This window comes from Alosa pseudoharengus, unplaced genomic scaffold (assembly GCF_046254945.1).
Source record: "Alosa pseudoharengus isolate Yale_2024_CS ecotype anadromous, Long Island Sound unplaced genomic scaffold, YU_APseudo_1.1 YU_APseudo_1.1_scf_21, whole genome shotgun sequence".
NCBI lineage: Eukaryota > Metazoa > Chordata > Actinopteri > Clupeiformes > Clupeidae > Alosa > Alosa pseudoharengus.
The window spans coordinates 15,502,140-15,519,639 of record NW_027468674.1 but is presented as its reverse complement, the minus strand read 5'-3'; the positions used below and the strand labels follow the sequence as shown (position 1 = coordinate 15,519,639).

General features: G+C 43.4%; 1 protein-coding gene and 1 long non-coding RNA gene across 2 annotated transcripts in view; one reads left to right on the top strand and one right to left on the bottom strand.

The window, feature by feature from the left end:
* Positions 1 to 9,965, top strand: part of pmp22b (peripheral myelin protein 22b) — a 15,109-nt gene extending 5,144 nt beyond the window's left edge. Inside the window, exons 4-5 of the mRNA XM_076297996.1 lie at positions 3,492 to 3,632; positions 7,522 to 9,965. Of these exons, the coding sequence (XP_076154111.1) occupies positions 3,492 to 3,632; positions 7,522 to 7,682 (302 nt within the window). The 3' untranslated portion in view covers positions 7,683 to 9,965. The remainder of the gene's footprint in view (positions 1 to 3,491; positions 3,633 to 7,521) is intronic.
* LOC143137708 (uncharacterized) overlaps positions 1 to 17,500 on the bottom strand; it is a 626,567-nt gene that overhangs the window by 84,529 nt on the left and 524,538 nt on the right. The window lies entirely within an intron of this gene.

Sequence of the window (17,500 nt, the reverse complement as noted above, 5' to 3'; positions counted from 1 at the left end):
TTTTGGGCCTATGAGCACAGCTATCGCCTAGGCCCCTCTAATGAAAACATGGCTCGCGCTCCACAAAGTATTAGATTGCCATTTATGGAGCCCGATTACATTATCACACAAAAATGAGCCAAATATGCAGCATGTTTCATGAAATGAATGACTCACGAATGACACGGAGTGAAGAATTGACTGACGTCATGTAGCATACATGATTATTGTTTAAAATGATTGTACGGAGAATTTTATGGACTCAGTTTACATTTAGTTTAGTTACTGTAATAGCTTTCTTCACTGGGCACTCTTGTGCAAATGGGACAAATCTTGTGCTTTAATATTGTACAGATGTGCAGGCAGTGCTACAATACAATACTGTACAACTATTTTAATGAAGTACCCTCTCTTGAAATAGTAGTGGATTTTGGTGTTTGGTGTTATTGGTTTCTTATAGAAAATGCATTAGTAGGAGATATAGCACAATGTACAGAATCTGACTTTGTCCTACAGTATGTGTCAACACAGTTCACTTCACAGTTGGAGTACAGTTCTGTATTACTGGATATTTAAATGCATGGTAATTGATGGCAGAAGGTTTGACCTAACTTGTCAAGGCCCAAATTCTCAACATTGCTGAGGTCATTCTATCCTCATAGGGTTATGTCCTTAGCCATCCCTTTGCAGTGTGTGTGTGTGTGTGTGTGTGTGTGTGTGTGCACGCATGCTCGAGTGTGTATGTGAGTTCACACAGGGGTGCATAAGGGTGTATGTACTGTATGTATTGAGAGAGAGAGAGAGAGAGACAGAGAGATAGAGAGAGAGAGAGTGTGCATGTATAATGCATGTATAAAAGATAAAAGGGTGTGTGTGTGTGTGTGTGTGTGTGTGTGTGTGTGTGTGTGTGTGTGTGTGTGTGTACTGGGGTAGAGGCATGTGTAGGCAGGGCTGTCTGTCATAAGAGGAGAGCAGACACAGCTAAACCTGAGAGGAGAGCCGAGGACAGCAGAGGCGCATGCCACACATCGATGGAAGGACAGCTCCCTCCCCGAGATGGACAGATAGGGGACGAGGGAATGGGGCTGAGGAGAGATAGAGAGGTGGAGAGAGAGAGAGGGAGAGAGAGAGAGAGAAACCTGAAGCTTTTAGCATGACTCTCAGACAAGAAATAGACATGCTGCACGGGGTTGGAATACCTAGAGCAACTCTCTGCAGCTGGACAGTGTGTACATGTGTGTGTGTGTTTGTGTGTGTGAGAGAGAGTGTGTGAGGGAGAGGTTTAAACAAACATGATCTTATTTTAAAGAATAGTGTAATTGCATGCAATACACTGACACAGCTGTGCCATGTTAAATGAATGTATTTGTCTATTCATTCATTTCTATCTGCAAACCGTTGTATTCAAGGCAAGCAAGTCAAACATACAGTATGTGACTTTATTTGAATAGCAAGTCACACGCTTTGCATTGCTGGCATGCAAGCTGTGCAAATGTTTTACATTTTGAACTACTATTAGTTTACCATTGACCTTACACTGACGACACTCAGACTAGACAAATCAATATAAGCATAAACACTGTAAGCAAGTATGTCCAGTATTTTTCCATTTGTTGAAATAGAGCTGGTATTTGTGTTCTGTGTACATTCCTGCCTATCTCTGACTGTTGTTGCCAACAAATCTGGATGCCTAACCTCGAAAGTCTGTCCTGTATGTAAATGGGTCTACTTGGCAAAGCTTTCTTCGCTGTTGTTTTGAAAGGTCTCTCTGCCTCGCAAAACAAACAAATTATATTTCCTGCTACTCAGGAAGCTCTCAGAGCAATCCATCATCCATCAGCATCCGTTCAGGCTCTCCAGGGCAGACTTCAACCAATCAGGGTGCAGCATGGGGGCAATAAAATAATTAGATCCTCTCCACGGAGACTGGAGTGTCCATCAGGCGCAGGTAGAGATGGGGTTTGTTGCCTTCACCTTGGCCTGAGGATTGGAGGAGGAGGAGGAGGGGATCAATATGAGCGTGGAACTGCACTTTAGAGTCTTGGTGCTTTTAGAAACAGGATATCCCTCCCTGCCCTCGTCCACCCCTTTCCCATTACGAAAGCCTCCGCTAAGGGTTCCTGGCACAACAAGGGTCTGAAAGAGGCTACCCCTTTATTTGTGTGTGTGTGTGTGTGTGTGTGTGTGTGTGTGTGTGTGTGTGTGTGTGTGTATGAAGCTCTCTAACATTGGACATAATTGAATTTGACCTGTAGCAGTAAATAGCTGCTAAAAGCCTATACCTGCCATGTACAACTCTCAATGGTCGCCTATTAATGTAATGTTGATGTGTAGGAGTCTTGAGTGTAGCTGCTCTACTCATAGTGAAACCGTTATAATGGGAGAGGCTCTGTTGAACACGTGCTACAGCTGAGCAGGGAAGGATTCCCACGAACTCTGGTCATCTTGTCTTATGGGAGCAGTTGTGGCAACAGGGATTGTTGTTGTTCTGGTATGTGTTGTGTCTAGTCGGATGTGGGGGTGGATCTCTGCAGAGAGCAGGAGTCCTCATGTCAGCAGTGGACATTCTCATTCTAATTGTAGATAAAGTTCTGGTTCCAATTACAGTTGTGAAATTCTAGTTCTAGATCAGATTGCAATTCTTTTCCCAAAGTTCCAACTCCCGTTTTTAAAGGTGTTATGTAAATAAAGTGACTTGACTTATATATGCACCTAGTAAGTGTGTAAGCTGTGTTGTTGGAGTTTCCGGTAGTTGAACATGCAGCTATAGGCATAGGAGGTGGCAAAAAGCCATGGCTGTTAGTATCATCACCAGAGACATCCGCAGACACCACACACACCAGGTCCCATCCACCCCATCTATTCATTTTATATCCATTATCTGGACTACTTCAACTCTTCCCTCCTCTAGTTCTGTTACTTCATCATCGTTTGATGTTGATGCTCTGTCTGTTTCGTTGAGTCTCAGACGGTTGTTGTGCTTGTGGCGTTGACCTAACGTTGATATTTTGGCTGGAGACTTTGGTTCAAAGAGCCAAATTCATTTTCCAGTCGTACAAACCTCGGCTGAGCCCCATTTTGTTTGCTTTGTCTCTTGTGGGCCCCAAAACCTGTGTGCAGCATTACGCTTAAGGACTCTGTATGTTTGGTTTATTCATTAGTCAACTTCTTCAACATTTGTTAAAGACATGCCGACAGCATGCAGCATATGCAATGTAAATGTATGCACAGAACGAACAGACAAACTTATATAACACCCATTGTCTCTTAAATATTTGTTATGTAATATCCTGAAATGTGTGTTAACTTGAATCTAGATGTCTTTTTATAGTTACCACATACAGAATTATTGTACTGGTTTTCATCACAACTGTGTTTTCTGTTACAGGCTGAGATTGTGTGCAGTGTGAACAGTGTTTTGGGTTGACCTGCCAATGGTAACCTTTGTCCCTTCTTCTCCATCTCTCTCTGTCTCTCTCTCTCTCTGTGTGTGTGTGTGTGTGTGTGTGCAGAGTGGATACAGGCGGTGCAGGCTCTCATGATCCTGTCCATCATCTTCAGCTTCATCTCGCTCTTCCTCTTCTTCTGCCAGCTCTTCACTCTGCAGAAGGGCGGCCGCTTCTTCCTCACCGGAGTCTTCCAGGTCCTCGCAAGTGAGTGGCACTCTTGTCCGTCTGCGCTGTGCGTCTCTTCTGTGCTCCCAAACAGACCACACTCACAATCTGTGTGGAGTCTTGAGTGGAGTGTGTTATCACCCAGCAATGAATCACATAATGCAGTGCACATCACATAACTCATAAACCTCACATATTATAAGTATAAGTAATAAGTATATATACTTTTTCCTGTGAGGGAAATTTGGTCTGCATTTATCCCAGTCCATTAATTAGTGAAACACACTCGGCACACAGTGAACACACAGTGAGGTGAAGCACACACTAATCCCGATGCAGTTAGCTGCCTGTTACAGCGGTGCTCGTGGAGCAGTGAGGGATTAGGTGACTTGCTCAAGGGCACTTCAGCCGTTCCTACTGGTCGGAGTTCGAACCAGCAGCCCTCCGGTTACAAGTCCAAAGCGCTAACCAGTAGGCCACGGCTGCCCTAAAGATTAGAGTGTTGATTTTTTTGACCCCGATGTGATTTGAACAAGCAACCTTCTGATCTGGATTCAGACGTGCTACCGTTGCGCCACAAGGTCCCACATTTCAGTCAGGACAGCTCTAGTCTTTTAAAGAGTCATGATCTATTATAGAATTGAGAAAAATAAAAAAACAACTATCTTTGGCGGAATGGTTTAGTTGGCATGGTTGTAGATTTTCATGTAGGTATACTTGAATCATTCATACAGTAATAGTATCCCACCCAATTTGTCAAACAAAAGCATGATAAACGAAACAAATTATACCACAATAACCTACACCTATTTCAGCCATTTCAGCCGAGAGAGCAGTTTTCTCTCTCAGTGAACAAATGTGCAACACGTGTGTTGTGTATTTACACAAGCTTTCTGGCCCCAGAAATGTGATAAGCGGACCAATTGTGTCTCAGGTTGCATGACATCAAGGGCTAGCACAGTGCTAGGAGAGAAGAGGCCGGGGCTTGGGGTCTGAAGTGGACAGTGCAGTCTCACGGGACATTGAGCTATTTCTGCCCTGCTGTCATTAGTATGAGATGACATAGGCTACTGGAATGGATAAGGCAGCACAAGGGTGTCTAGTCTTGACCAGGGTCCTGCCGTTCTCTCTCTATGATTTGTTTCTCTCTCTCAATTTCTCTCTTTCTCTTCTTCTTTCTCTCTTCCGTCTCTCTCCCGTTCCAAAGCAGAGAGTATAGTTGATATCTCTGTGTATCTCATTTTTCTCTCTACAGCTCTATCTCCCCTCTCTCCCCCTTTCATTCTCTCTCTTCACTCTTTCTCTCCCTCTCTTTCTCTCCATCTCTCTTTCTCTCTGTCTCCGGGAGAGAGAGTAGTTGATCTCCTTGCTAGCCCTTTGCGCTAAGTCTGCGCGTGACTCAGGTTGAAATGTGAGCACTGGCTGCACCCTCGAACGACTCGGAATGGACTCGCCCTTATTGGATTAAGAGAGCTCTTCATTCAGATAACGAGCCCTGCCACCTCTTATAAAAGAACAGGCAGGAAATAGGAGACACAGACATAAACAGTTATTCTGGCCACGGAAATTGATAATAAAGACTTGAGATTTAAGAGGCGGGTGGCCAGTTTTGTCCTGTGGCATCGGAAATTTAATTACAGAAGCAAAGTCGTATAAAAAAAAGATTGAATTATTGTACTTTGTAGCATTGAATATAATATGGCACAATTTATCTCGTTAGTGTCGTATAGCTCTTGTATAAGTATTTATTTGGGTCCTGACATTTATTTGGGTACCTGACAAATCTTGAGAAAAGACTCCACGAAGATTGTTTTTCTTTCCCAGAAATGTGTCCGTTTCTGCTCACCTCGACTGAGAGTTTTTCAGACAGCCAAAACCTGAACTGACATATAGTCTGGCAATGGCCGTCTAGCAGGCGTGTGCCCTTTCAGAAAGCCATTACCGGCCCTCGTGGTGCCATTGTGCCTCGGCGCCAGGCAAACCTCCACGGGCTGTCTGGCAGGCGGGCAAGCTCGTCCTGCCGGTAAGAGTGGGCACGGGCACGAGCAGCGACCGGGTGCGCGTGCGAGGTTTTGGAGCGGAAGCGCCCACGTCTCTTGGCAGCAGAGACAGAGAGTCGGACTCAAGAGGGAAAGGTCGTCATGGGTACACAGATGGAGATGCCCCCCACCCACCCATAACCCCCCCCCCACCCGTCCACTCACCCAGTCCTCAGAAAGTGCCCAGTCACTGCTGGAGAAGTGGGCCGTGGCCTTTTCAAAGCGGCAGCGGTGTTGAATGAGTGAAGTTCAGCAGGCGAGTGATAAGGGACAGAGAATAGGAGTGGGATAGAGAGAGGTAGAGAAAGAGCGGAGGAGAGAGAGAGAGAGAAAGAGCGGAGGAGAGAGAGGTAGAGAGAGAGCGGGGGGAGAGAGAGAGAGCGAGGGGGGGGCAGAGAGAGAGAGGGAGGCCAAGGCCGAGAGAGAAGGGTAGTGAGAGAAGAAAGAAAACAATGTGAGAGAAATATATTGGGAGGGAGAGAGAGCAAAGTGAGAAGTAAATGAGAGATGTAGAGAAATAGAGAGATAGAGGGGGGGATAGAGGTTAGAAGAAGGGATGGAAAAGACAGTCAGGAAGACTAGTGAAGGAGAGAGAAAGAAACAGTAAGAAAGGAGAGAGAGAGCAGTAAATCAAAGTGAAAGAGATACTTCAAGAAGGTAGTTAAAGGTACACTATGCAAGATTGTCACCTTAATTTAATATAACCACTATGAAGCCAATTTGATGGTAAACAAACTTGTAATAAGGGAATCGTCCACCTAGCATAGCCATACAGCATAGCTGTAGCTAACGAGAGAACCAGCAATGTAAATTCAAGCAGTGTTTCCTCTAGGATTTTTTGCCCCCCCCCCCCCCCCCCCCCCCCCCCCCCCCCCACAGAACTGACAACTGACACTTCGCTGCAACACAAACAATTATATGTATTCACCTCTATTCACACACAATGAGGCATTATTTTAAGTCGTGATTGAGCTGTATATTTGGAGAATCTACAACAGGTCTGCACAGTGAATTTGCAATGAAAGGCAACTGCGACTATTGTACGTCTGCCCCATTTCTGATACCGTGGGGGAAGAAAATGAAACCGTGGGGGGCCGCCACTACCAAATCAACATAGAGGAAACACTGTCAAGAATTGTCGACCCAAAGACATCAGAATAGTGAAACAAAACTGAAGTGAAGAGAAAGAAGTGAAGGAGAGCAGGAAGAGTGTCTCCTTAGAGAGAAAGAGGGATAGAGAGAGAGAAAGAAGAGAGAAGTGGAGAGTGTCTCCTTTGAGAGAAAGAAAGCATAAACAAGGAGAGAGAGAGAGAGCAGAAAATCAGAGTGGAAGAGTTACTCTTAGAAAGTAGTTAAGGAGAGACGGAGAGAGAGAGAGGGAATATAGTTAAGGAGAGAGAGAGAACAGAGAGAGAGAATGTAGTTAAGGAGAGAGAGAGAAGTGAAGGAGAACAGGAGAGTGTCTCCTGAGGAGGGTTAGCGTAGGCTGAGTCACATCACCACTGTAGGTTCACGTGAGGACACGAGGTGTCCGGTGCCAACCCAGAGAGCCCAGAGACTCTGAGGAAATAAACACCCCACTGCCCAGGGCTACGCAGGTTGTTTTCATCCTAAACCAGTCAGTGCTCACAATGTCCACCACACCACAGTAACTAAAACTTAACCTAGTGTTAGCATCAAAGCTAGACAAAAAAACACGGAAAAACTATTTAGCTAGTACAAAAACAAACAACAAAAAGAAAACAAAAAAAGAAAAACACAAAATTCAGTTAAATAATGGCATGGAAGATGGTATGGAAGAAGGCACAACTGTGAGGAAATGATGATGGGAAACCTATTGATTCTCTTGCTCACCATACCCCCCTCACCCCACCCTTGTCTCTCCACAGGTCTGTTTGTCATGAGCGGTGCCATCATCTACACAGTGAAGAGTCCGGACTGGGTGCATGAGTCGGAGTCCTACGGCTTTGCCTACATCCTGGCCTGGGTGGCCTTCCCCTTGGCACTGATCAGTGGACTGATCTACCTCATCTTAAGAAAGCGCGAATGAGAACCCTGACCCCTGACCTTTGACCCATCCCCCCCCCCCCACAACCTCCCCTCACTATCCCCAACTCCCTCACCCCCTAAAATCCCACCCTACCTTACCCCAACTTCCATCTCCTCTTATCAACTCCAGATAACTAAGCTCTGAAGCCAAAACACCCCCCCCCCTCTCCCCCCTCCAAAGCATATCCCCCCTCTCCCCAGAGAAAACTTCATCAACCTCTGTCAAGAACCCATGGGCAACACCTCCCTTGAGAAAGATACATGCACCCCAAAAACCAGACCTGTAACAATCAATACTGTCATAATTTGAAGATGTATATAGTATCGATGGTTTAAAACCTATTTATAACACTTTTTACATATATGTACATAGTATTGTTGTGTTGCTTAGTCGACAAAAAATATATACTCTGAAGAGCTTGTTGTTGCCATTTAAATGCCTAAAAGAGTGTTTGCCATGGTTTAGTTACACCATTAGTCAATTTTTGTTTGTGTTTAGTTTTGTTTTCTTATAATGCTAAGGAAAAATATAAATAAAAATGTGTTGAAGTATTTTAACCAAAGTGCATGTACAGTATAAAGTATAGGGCCTGAGGGAAACTGTTTTGATCTAAGATATACAGCGAAGTGACACAAAAGCAAAACTGCATACATATACAGTTTGAAAAATGTAGATTCTTTCAGTTGTTTTTTTTGTTTGGCTTTTTTTGTAAGATGACAATCATTTGAAAATCTTTTTTGTCAACAAGATGGTGCTATGATATTACCATTCCTTCTATTGATAGCCATTTAGCCTTTATTTAGGGTAAAGTTATGCAGTTGAAATCTTGAAGTAGAGTGTCAAACAGTTTTGAGCAGACATTCACATGTGCCTTTTGTTGTCTGTGCAAGTAGCACTCAGCTGACTAATATGTACATTTTTCAACATTTTAATCTTTCTTCCGCTCTTTTTTTAAATACGTGTCTAAAAGTAGCTAAGTGCTATTCATTGTAAGCTCAGTTAAGTGTTTGTTTTGTGAAACAAATCTGGTTTCTGAAACATGGTTCATTTCCACTGAACAATATTTTTTATTTATTTTGTGTAATGGTGAGGCAGTTGTGATTGGCAGACAGTATTAAACACAAACAGTAACAATGTTTATTATTGATTTTTCATTCTTTTCTTTTTTTTCCAGCAAAACCTTTTTTTTTGCCTTAGCTAGGAATAAAAGCATCATGTGTGGGCTGTACCAGAATTAGTGTGTTGAAAAATATCTTGGATTCGGCTAACACTAATGCTTATTACGATGCTTTTTATCTTTCTTTTTGCCCCTGAAGCATTTTGTTGCTTTACGTGGGATGCAGGTCTTGGGGCACAGGTGTATTCACTCCTGTCCGCTCAGATGCTCAAAGACAACTTGCATTCAGTGGGTCACTTCCTGACCAGATGCTGCATCCTTGACTATTCCACCTAAATGGACTTAGTACTGTCCAATAAGATTATGGCCCAGATAGCTATCAAAGAGTGTGACAACGAAGAACCCTTTAATATTTATGCTAAATATTTTGTTGTAGACTTCATGTACTGCACTTACCTACTGATTTTGAATATATACAGAAGGTATCAATGATGATGTGTTACAAATAATTCAATGATAAAGACTAACATTTGAAGAGGACAAACCATGTCTCGGAATTGACTGTGTTGCATGTGTGTTGGATAACTGACCCTTTGGTCAAAATGGAAGGATTTTTGCAGCTACCTGTGCAAAATATCTGTGACTCATACTTGAATGTGACAAGCTGCAATCTCTTGTCTCCTTGAGAAGCAGGTGTGCCTGTACCTTTTTGTCGCCTTTCTTTTCAACGTGTCCTAATTAGGCATCATCTTGGCGCCAGCAAATTTGAAACATCATTTGCATCTGTTAGGAAGGGTTTTGAAAAGTATTTTGTTTTTGTTTTTAAACAACTAAAAGATATCACATATACTAAATGATTTAGATCAAGGTATCCAACATGCAGGGCTGCTTAGAACTTACAGGGACAGTTTCTTGTACATTGATTAAGTCGGGTCTTAGACTAAAAGATAAATTCAGCAAAGATATCCACTGAAATGAAAAGGTTTTAGATTAGTTTTTAAGATATGGCTTAATCCATGTATGGGAAACCCGTCCACAGGGTGTGGTATCAGCCAGATTAGAAAGCAAAAGTGTGTTTGCCATCATCTGTGTTAAAAGCACCATGCTTCATCAAGGGATAGCACTGAAACCAAATGAAATAAACTTTTGATGAATTGCCTTGACAATGTTTGCTGAATGTGTTACATGTGCTGTAATTGTCCAGTGTGTGCTTTATGCACTATCCAGAACCAATCATGAAAAGAAAAAGAAAAACGTACGCACATATGGAAAAGTAGACTTTCTGATCATTTCATTTTCGCCAACAGTAGCCTAGTGGTAAAATGCCAACTCTGCATGTGCCTAGGAACAGCTGGTTTAAACACGTACAAATCAGTGCAGTTTGTTCTCTACAGTAAGTTGGACCTTAGATTGAGTAATTGCCTACCATTAGCCTACTGTTAACTAACAGCAGAAGTGTGTATGTGCGTTAGGCCTATAGACATGTTGCGTTATCATTGGTTACTCCGTTACTGTGAGGTCGTTTGCCAGATGACTCGGGAGCTCTCGATCAGCTGATCGCCTTAAAGCTGTCATGCAAAGTGTCTGAGGAGCGTGGCTGCTCTGGTGTCAACGGCGTCGCGTTTCACTGTCGGGTGTTGGGAATGAGGTAGACCAACCCTTGTGAATTCCATGCACGCGGTTCACCTTACCGAGCCGACGGCATATCTCGCTGGGACGTAAAATCACTGCCGAGTCAACAAAAAGATTCAGATCAGAAAAAAGGGAAGCTAGGTTCGAAATGCCTTAAACCTGTCACCTGAGGGGTTGACTCAAGATCAGAGAGGAAACGTGGCTTTTTTTACATGACCTATAGCCTAAGCTCCCAGGTTAAAGACAGTCTATTTGAAGTACTTCAGTAAATCACTGATTTGTATTGTGAGACGCATTTAGTCTGAGGAGCAGAAAGCTCCAATGAAGACTGCTTTGTTGCCTGTTCTGCCTTTACATCCTGAGTCATTATGTCACTTGATCTTTTTGCCATATGCGTGCTGAGTGTTATGTTTCAAGTTTATGTTTAACTCAATTAAAATATTGTTTTCAAAATAAAGGATGTTGCTTACCACATCAATGCATTGGCGTATTTTCCTTCTCTATTGCATTTGAGATGATTTAGATTTAGCCTATCTAATTTAAATTTTAATGCTAGATGCGATTCATATTCATAAATAGACCAATGTTCATTGAGGCAATCAGAAGTTTTGGGGAAGCCCTCAATCATCATGGGACATGTACGGAAAGCCACCAGACTAGTGAACAGACATAAGTGGTCGATTATTTCCATTGGAGTGTCTTGGGGAAAACTATGGTAACAGCGCCATCGTGTGTTGGTTTCTAAGTACATCAGTAAGATTGAATAATCATGATCAGCAGCTGGGATTTAAGCATTGTTAATTAGCACAAATGAAATGAAATGTACAATATTTGCTTGTGAATGAACGTATGCTTCTCTGATATCTAAAGAACACAGGGGATTATAAGAAGTTGTCTCCCACTCTTTGTTCAGCTTCATTATAGTAACCTACTATGAATGGCAGTGCATGCCATAAACCAAATGGGCATACTACCATCTTGTGGTGATGGTAGACACTACAATAAAAAATAAATAATAATAATAAAAATAATAAACATGTTGGCACGATCAGGAGAAAACAAACACACACAAAAAAACATATACAGAAATAGAATTTTCAATGCCTTTCACTGCCTTTCATACGAATTTACAGCAATCTATATACAATTTTCAGTGAGTAGAAGACATTGCAAAAATACACAGATATACACAGCATGTGATAATGTGTGTATGTGGGAATGTTCTCGACAATAACAGACAGCTCCTGAACACATGTAACAAGAACAAAAAACTTATATTCAACAAAAAACATACACCCTTGGTTACAGATGTCATACATGAGCTGTGTTTCAATTTGCATACTTCCTTTACATACAATACCTTTATGAGTGCACAAGTTCTGTAAGTACAGATATATGCACATTGGAACACAGTCATAATCTCTTAAACCTATTTGCTGAACATGTCCTTATGCTTTGTATTACTCATAACAGTTTGAGGGTGGTCAAGGACTTTATTATTTTTTGTGAGCCAAGGAAAGGAGATGATTGTCTTTACCAACAAACTGGTGAAGGAGGGCAATGATGTGGAAACGACGATGTGAAGGGCACTTCGATGAACGAAGGGCACCGTATACTCCCCAAAACATATGCAACCCTGCCACCCTTCACACCCCAGACCCCCCAAAAAAAATAATTGTGGGGTATGGTGAGGGTGACCCCCAGATCTGCACCCTGTCAGTGAAATCCGATATGCCCCTCCTCATTCACCTCACCCCTGCACCCCAAAACAATAGGGGAATGACATTATCCAACCCCCGCTACCCAAAAACATATGCAGACACATTCACCCTCTGACTGACACACACACACACACACACACACACACACACACACACACACACATACACACACACACACACACACACACACACACACACACACACACACACACACACACACACAGACACACTTTCTCTCGCTCTTTCTTCCACTGACCGACACACACACACACACACGCGCGCACACACACACACATACAGTACACACACACGCACACACACACACACACGCACACACACACACACACACACACACACACACACACACACACACACACACGTAATCCCCCCCCACACACACACACACAAAGACACATGCAAACAAATCACATCATCGCCTACTTAAGGATGCAAATGAATTGTATGAACATGTGCTCCGTCTTCTTTTGTCCTTGACTTTCATATGTCACCGTATCATGACAGTTCATCTCAGACACAGACAGGATCCTCAGCTACTCTGTCTGCGGCACCAGCGTTCATTCGCCACTCTGCAAGACCAACATATTCATCCTAACTCCAGGAAAAAGACAGAAAATAGCCTTATAAATGGCAAGCTAAGGTTATTCTGTATATAAACAAACAGATAGATACACAGTGGCTGATCTCTGGAGTGATACCTAGTGTCAACTTTTTGTATTTTGCATTTCAGATATATAGCACCAAGACTGTTAGCAAATAAAGCATTTTCACGGGCCCATCACACTGCTGGTATAAAACTAGCTCTGTGTTTACAGACATGCCACTTTAAACACCAATACACTAAAGAAAGTAATATGTAAGATGCATCTTATATGAAACAAACAAACATCTAAACAAACAAAGAGGTGCACTAAACAAAAGTCACTTTTGTTTTGAAGTGATTAAACAATTTAAACATCTGACGTGCAGAAAATTAGCATGGGAAACATGACATTCACAACAAAAACGGCCAATCTGCCATTGTTCTATTGGGATCACGCAGGTGCTGCTGAGTCCAAGGATGCCAGCCGCCCCTAACACACACACACACACACACACACATGGGCACACACGCACACATACTCCCAGCCTTTACCCCTGTGATACTCGCCCCCTGGGAGGGGTCAAGGACGAGACGGCAAAATAATTACGTTATCCTTTTATTGCCCCCCCCACCCCCCCACCCCACTGGGTCTCCTGCGCTTGCTTTTAACAGTCCTCAAAACACCCTCCTAAAGTCATTATCTGTGTCCCACCACTTTCTTATCCACAGTCTATGGGGAGACTATATATTCTCTCCCTCTTTTTTTAATTTATGGAACACAAAGAAAGAGAGGCAAGCACACAGACTACCTTAATCTATCACTGCCCCCTTTCACTGGTGGTGGTGGTGGTGGTGTGTGTGTGTGTGTGTGTGTGTGTGTGTGTGTGTGTGCGTGCATCGGTGGGTGGGTGGGGGGGTGGGGGGTCGTAGGGTGTAGTCGGGCGGGTTTCTGACTGCCAGAACATGATAAAGCAGTGGAGCATGGTTTGTAAGGTTGTGTGTGTGTGAGTGTGTGTTTGTGTCTGTGTGTGTGTGTGTGTATGCGGTGGGGTATGTTGATCTGAGGAAGGGGGTGGAACATAATTAAAACTCATGAAATGCAAATGGATCCTTCATCTTCTTCTGCCAGGCCGGGGCTCCTCTGTCTGTCTGTGTAGAGAGAGAGATAGAGAGAGAGAGATAGAGAGAGAGAGAGAGACAGAGAGAGGGGAGGGAGAGAGAGAGAGCATCTGTTCCCCATCACCCAACAAGAACATCCTCAGGCCAGCATTATTTGTAGTTTTTAATATATACTTTTTTCTTTTAATGAAAAAAACATCTGAGTAGGTGCGAGTGAGGGAGAGAGGGAGGTGAAAGAGCAAAAATAGGCAGCTGTGCCTGATTAAAGGCAGTGATTTGCCTCTTTGCGCATGCAACACACACACACACATACATACACACACACACACACACACACACACACACACACACACACACACACACAGGAGCGCGAACAGAGCTCCCTTCAAAAGTTGACCTCAACCGATGGTGACCCACCCCAGCTTTCCCCAAAAGACTCTGTAAATCCCCTGGAGAAGTCTGGGCTTGTTTAAAACCTGATCTCGGTCCGACAAGGGGTCAAGCGTACCCCCGTAACCCGGGAATAGGTTCTCACTGGTGCCTCCACCCTGAGTACACTTTCACAGAGGTCAAAGGTCAAGGTTTTTTTTTGTGTGTGTAAAAACTGGAAGTAGTTGCAACCTCCATCCAACATCCCCTGATGGTTTTAGCAGAACTAACAATAAAAGAGAATGAATGAATGAATAACACAAAGAAAGAAAGAAAGAAAGAAAAGAAGAAAGAAAGAAAGAAAGAAAGAAAAGAAGACAGAAAGAAAGAAAGAAAGAAAGGAGTAAAGAATAAACGTAAGGAAGAAAACATTTGGGCGTGAAAACACAAAAGGACTCCCACAGAGGGGCAACAGTTGCCAAGGTCAAGGTCAGACTGAAGGTCATTATAACTCTGCCCCCCCCCTCCCTGCCCAAATCACCCCTGATGTGGCTTGTGTCCTGTTCTGCGTCCATAATGGTGTCCTGGTGAAGAATGACCCCCCTCTCCTGATTGACTCCATGAATAAATGGACTCTTCTCCCTCTCATTCAACCCTGAATTACTCATGCCTGGGGCCACACTAACTTCTGCTCATCACCGCGACTCATGCCTGGGGCCACACTAACTTCTGCTCATCACCACGACTCATTGTGCCCAAGAGCACATTTGACAAAATGTGCTGCTTGTCTTTGTAAACAGCTATGGCAGACATAGTTCGATGTGTTACAATGGTTTCTCATTAGGCAATTTAATGAAAAGCTTTGTGTTGTAAACATTACTGTTGTGTGGGGAAAATAACAAATATTAGGGGTTTAATTTATTCTATATCAATGTAATATTAGTGTGTTAATTACAAAAGCAAAAATATTCTATGTGCATTGTTTTGTTTTTGTTGTTGTTTACTTTTTTGTGAAGAGCGAGCACACATTATTTTAGTTTATTTGTTTATTAGTTAGTAGTTTAGTAGTTTGTTTACTACATACTTGCTACTACTTGTATTTGTGAGGAGCCAGTAGATAATGTACTTTATACCTGACACTACTGTCACTGCTACTAGTAGTAATATTAGTGCAACTGCTGCTAATGCTAGCCAACCAACACCAACAAAGAACAACTACCCTCACTATAGCTGTTAATTGCTACATCTACAACTGTTGCTAGTACTATGCAACTTCTATGACTACATGTTCAGTTGTTCTTGTACCACGTACTATTATTAGCATACAGAGTGCTCTTTGCCATCCTAATTTACATTGTATCTTAATTAATTCATGCAGTGGAGGCTTATCTAAAATGAATAACAATTAAGGCCGACAAATAGAAAAAAAGTGTCCTTATTAAGAATAGGTAAGCTCCTTGGTTTTGGTCACTGAAGCGTGGGCTCTTATTTTTAAATTGTCCTAGGCAGACAGTGTGTCTCTGTTAAAAATCCCTGGGAATCACTTAAAGGTTTTATAATTAACAGCTGAAAAAGTTACAGTGCTAACATGATCCCTTGTTACTCTACATGCACACACAGAGATCACACACACACACACACACACACACACACACACACACACACACACACACACACACACACACACACACACATTCACACACACAAACACACTCACACGCACACACACACACACACACATGCACACACACACACACGCACACATGCACATGCACACAAACACACACACCACGCCCTGTAAAACATTAGATATCCCTCTATGGCCACCGCCAGGGGTGGGGTGGGGGGTAAATATGCCCCCAGACACTCTTTTACCCCACGCGGGGGTATCACAAGAGATGCAGATGAAGAGTGCGGTGCAGTAAACTCCATACAACTGAAACTATGGCCTCATGAGGAGTTCTATTTGAGGGAATGATGTCCACCCATTGGCAATGACCACTATGCTGAAGGCATGCCACTGTAGAGAGTCATACTTTGCCCCCTCCCCACCCAGAGGATTGTATTTCAGTGTGTGTGTGTGTGTGTGTGTGTGTGTGTGTGAACGTTGGGGTGGTGTCCATTCAGATAGCGGAGCATTAGAGGGTGCCAAAGCCCACATTCCAGCCAGGGCGGTTGGCATTGTGCCACCAGCAGTTATAGCTGCCAAGAAACAAATGGAGTGCATCGGAACGATCATTTAGTGAATAGAACGCATGGATACACTTGCATTTATTAAGCAGACACTTGTACCTGGACTTACAGCACAGATCAATATATATATATTTTTTTCTTTTTCACTCTAGAGCCATTATCCATACAACACCTTACCCCACCTAAGCCACAGGAGAATAACATGATACACAGACACACACAAAAGAGTCTTGTTATGAGTGTGTGTGTGTGTGTGTGTGTGTGTGTGTGTGTGTGTGTGTGTGACTGACTCTGTGTGTGTGTGTGTGTGTGTGTGTGTGTGTGTGTCTGCATATGTGTGTGCATGTTTATGTGTGTGTGTGTGTGTGTGTGTGTGTGTGTGTGTGTGTGTGTGTCTGCATATGTGTGTGCATGTTTATGTGTGTGTGTGTGTGTGTGTGTGTGTGTGTGTGTGTGTGTGTGTGTGTGTGTGTGTGTGTGTGCATGTTTATGTGTGTGTGTGTGTGTGTGTGTGTGTGTGTGTGTGTGTGTTTGAGAGTGTGTGCACACTTTAAGCAGAGCTTTAAGCAAAGGCACAGGAGACCAGGAGAGCAGGTGGACATCACTGCTAGTGGTGGTCTCTAGAAGCAGGCAGGCAGGCAGGCAGGGTGTGGAGGGAGGCCTCATATTCTGCCCCCAGGCCAGACAGGTTGAGAGAGGAAGGCCTGTAAACACCCCGGCCTGGACGCCTGATGGCAGTAAACCCACAGAGAGCCATTTACACAGGCCCTTCTAAATGCCCATGGGACCGACACACTGTATGGTGTGTGTGTGTGTGTGTGTGTGTGTGTGTGTGTGTGTGTTCGCGAGAGAGAGAAAGGAAGAAAGTGTGTATGTGTGCATGTGTGTGTATGCGTGTGCATGGGTTTGTATGGTGGTATAATTTAATGTGCCATACTTCTGTGTGTGTGAGAGAGAGAAAGAGAGAGAGAGAGGGGTGGGGAGATTCTTTAACTGGATATGACACACACACAAACACAAACACACACACACACACACACACACACACAGCCTGAGATAGTTTCAC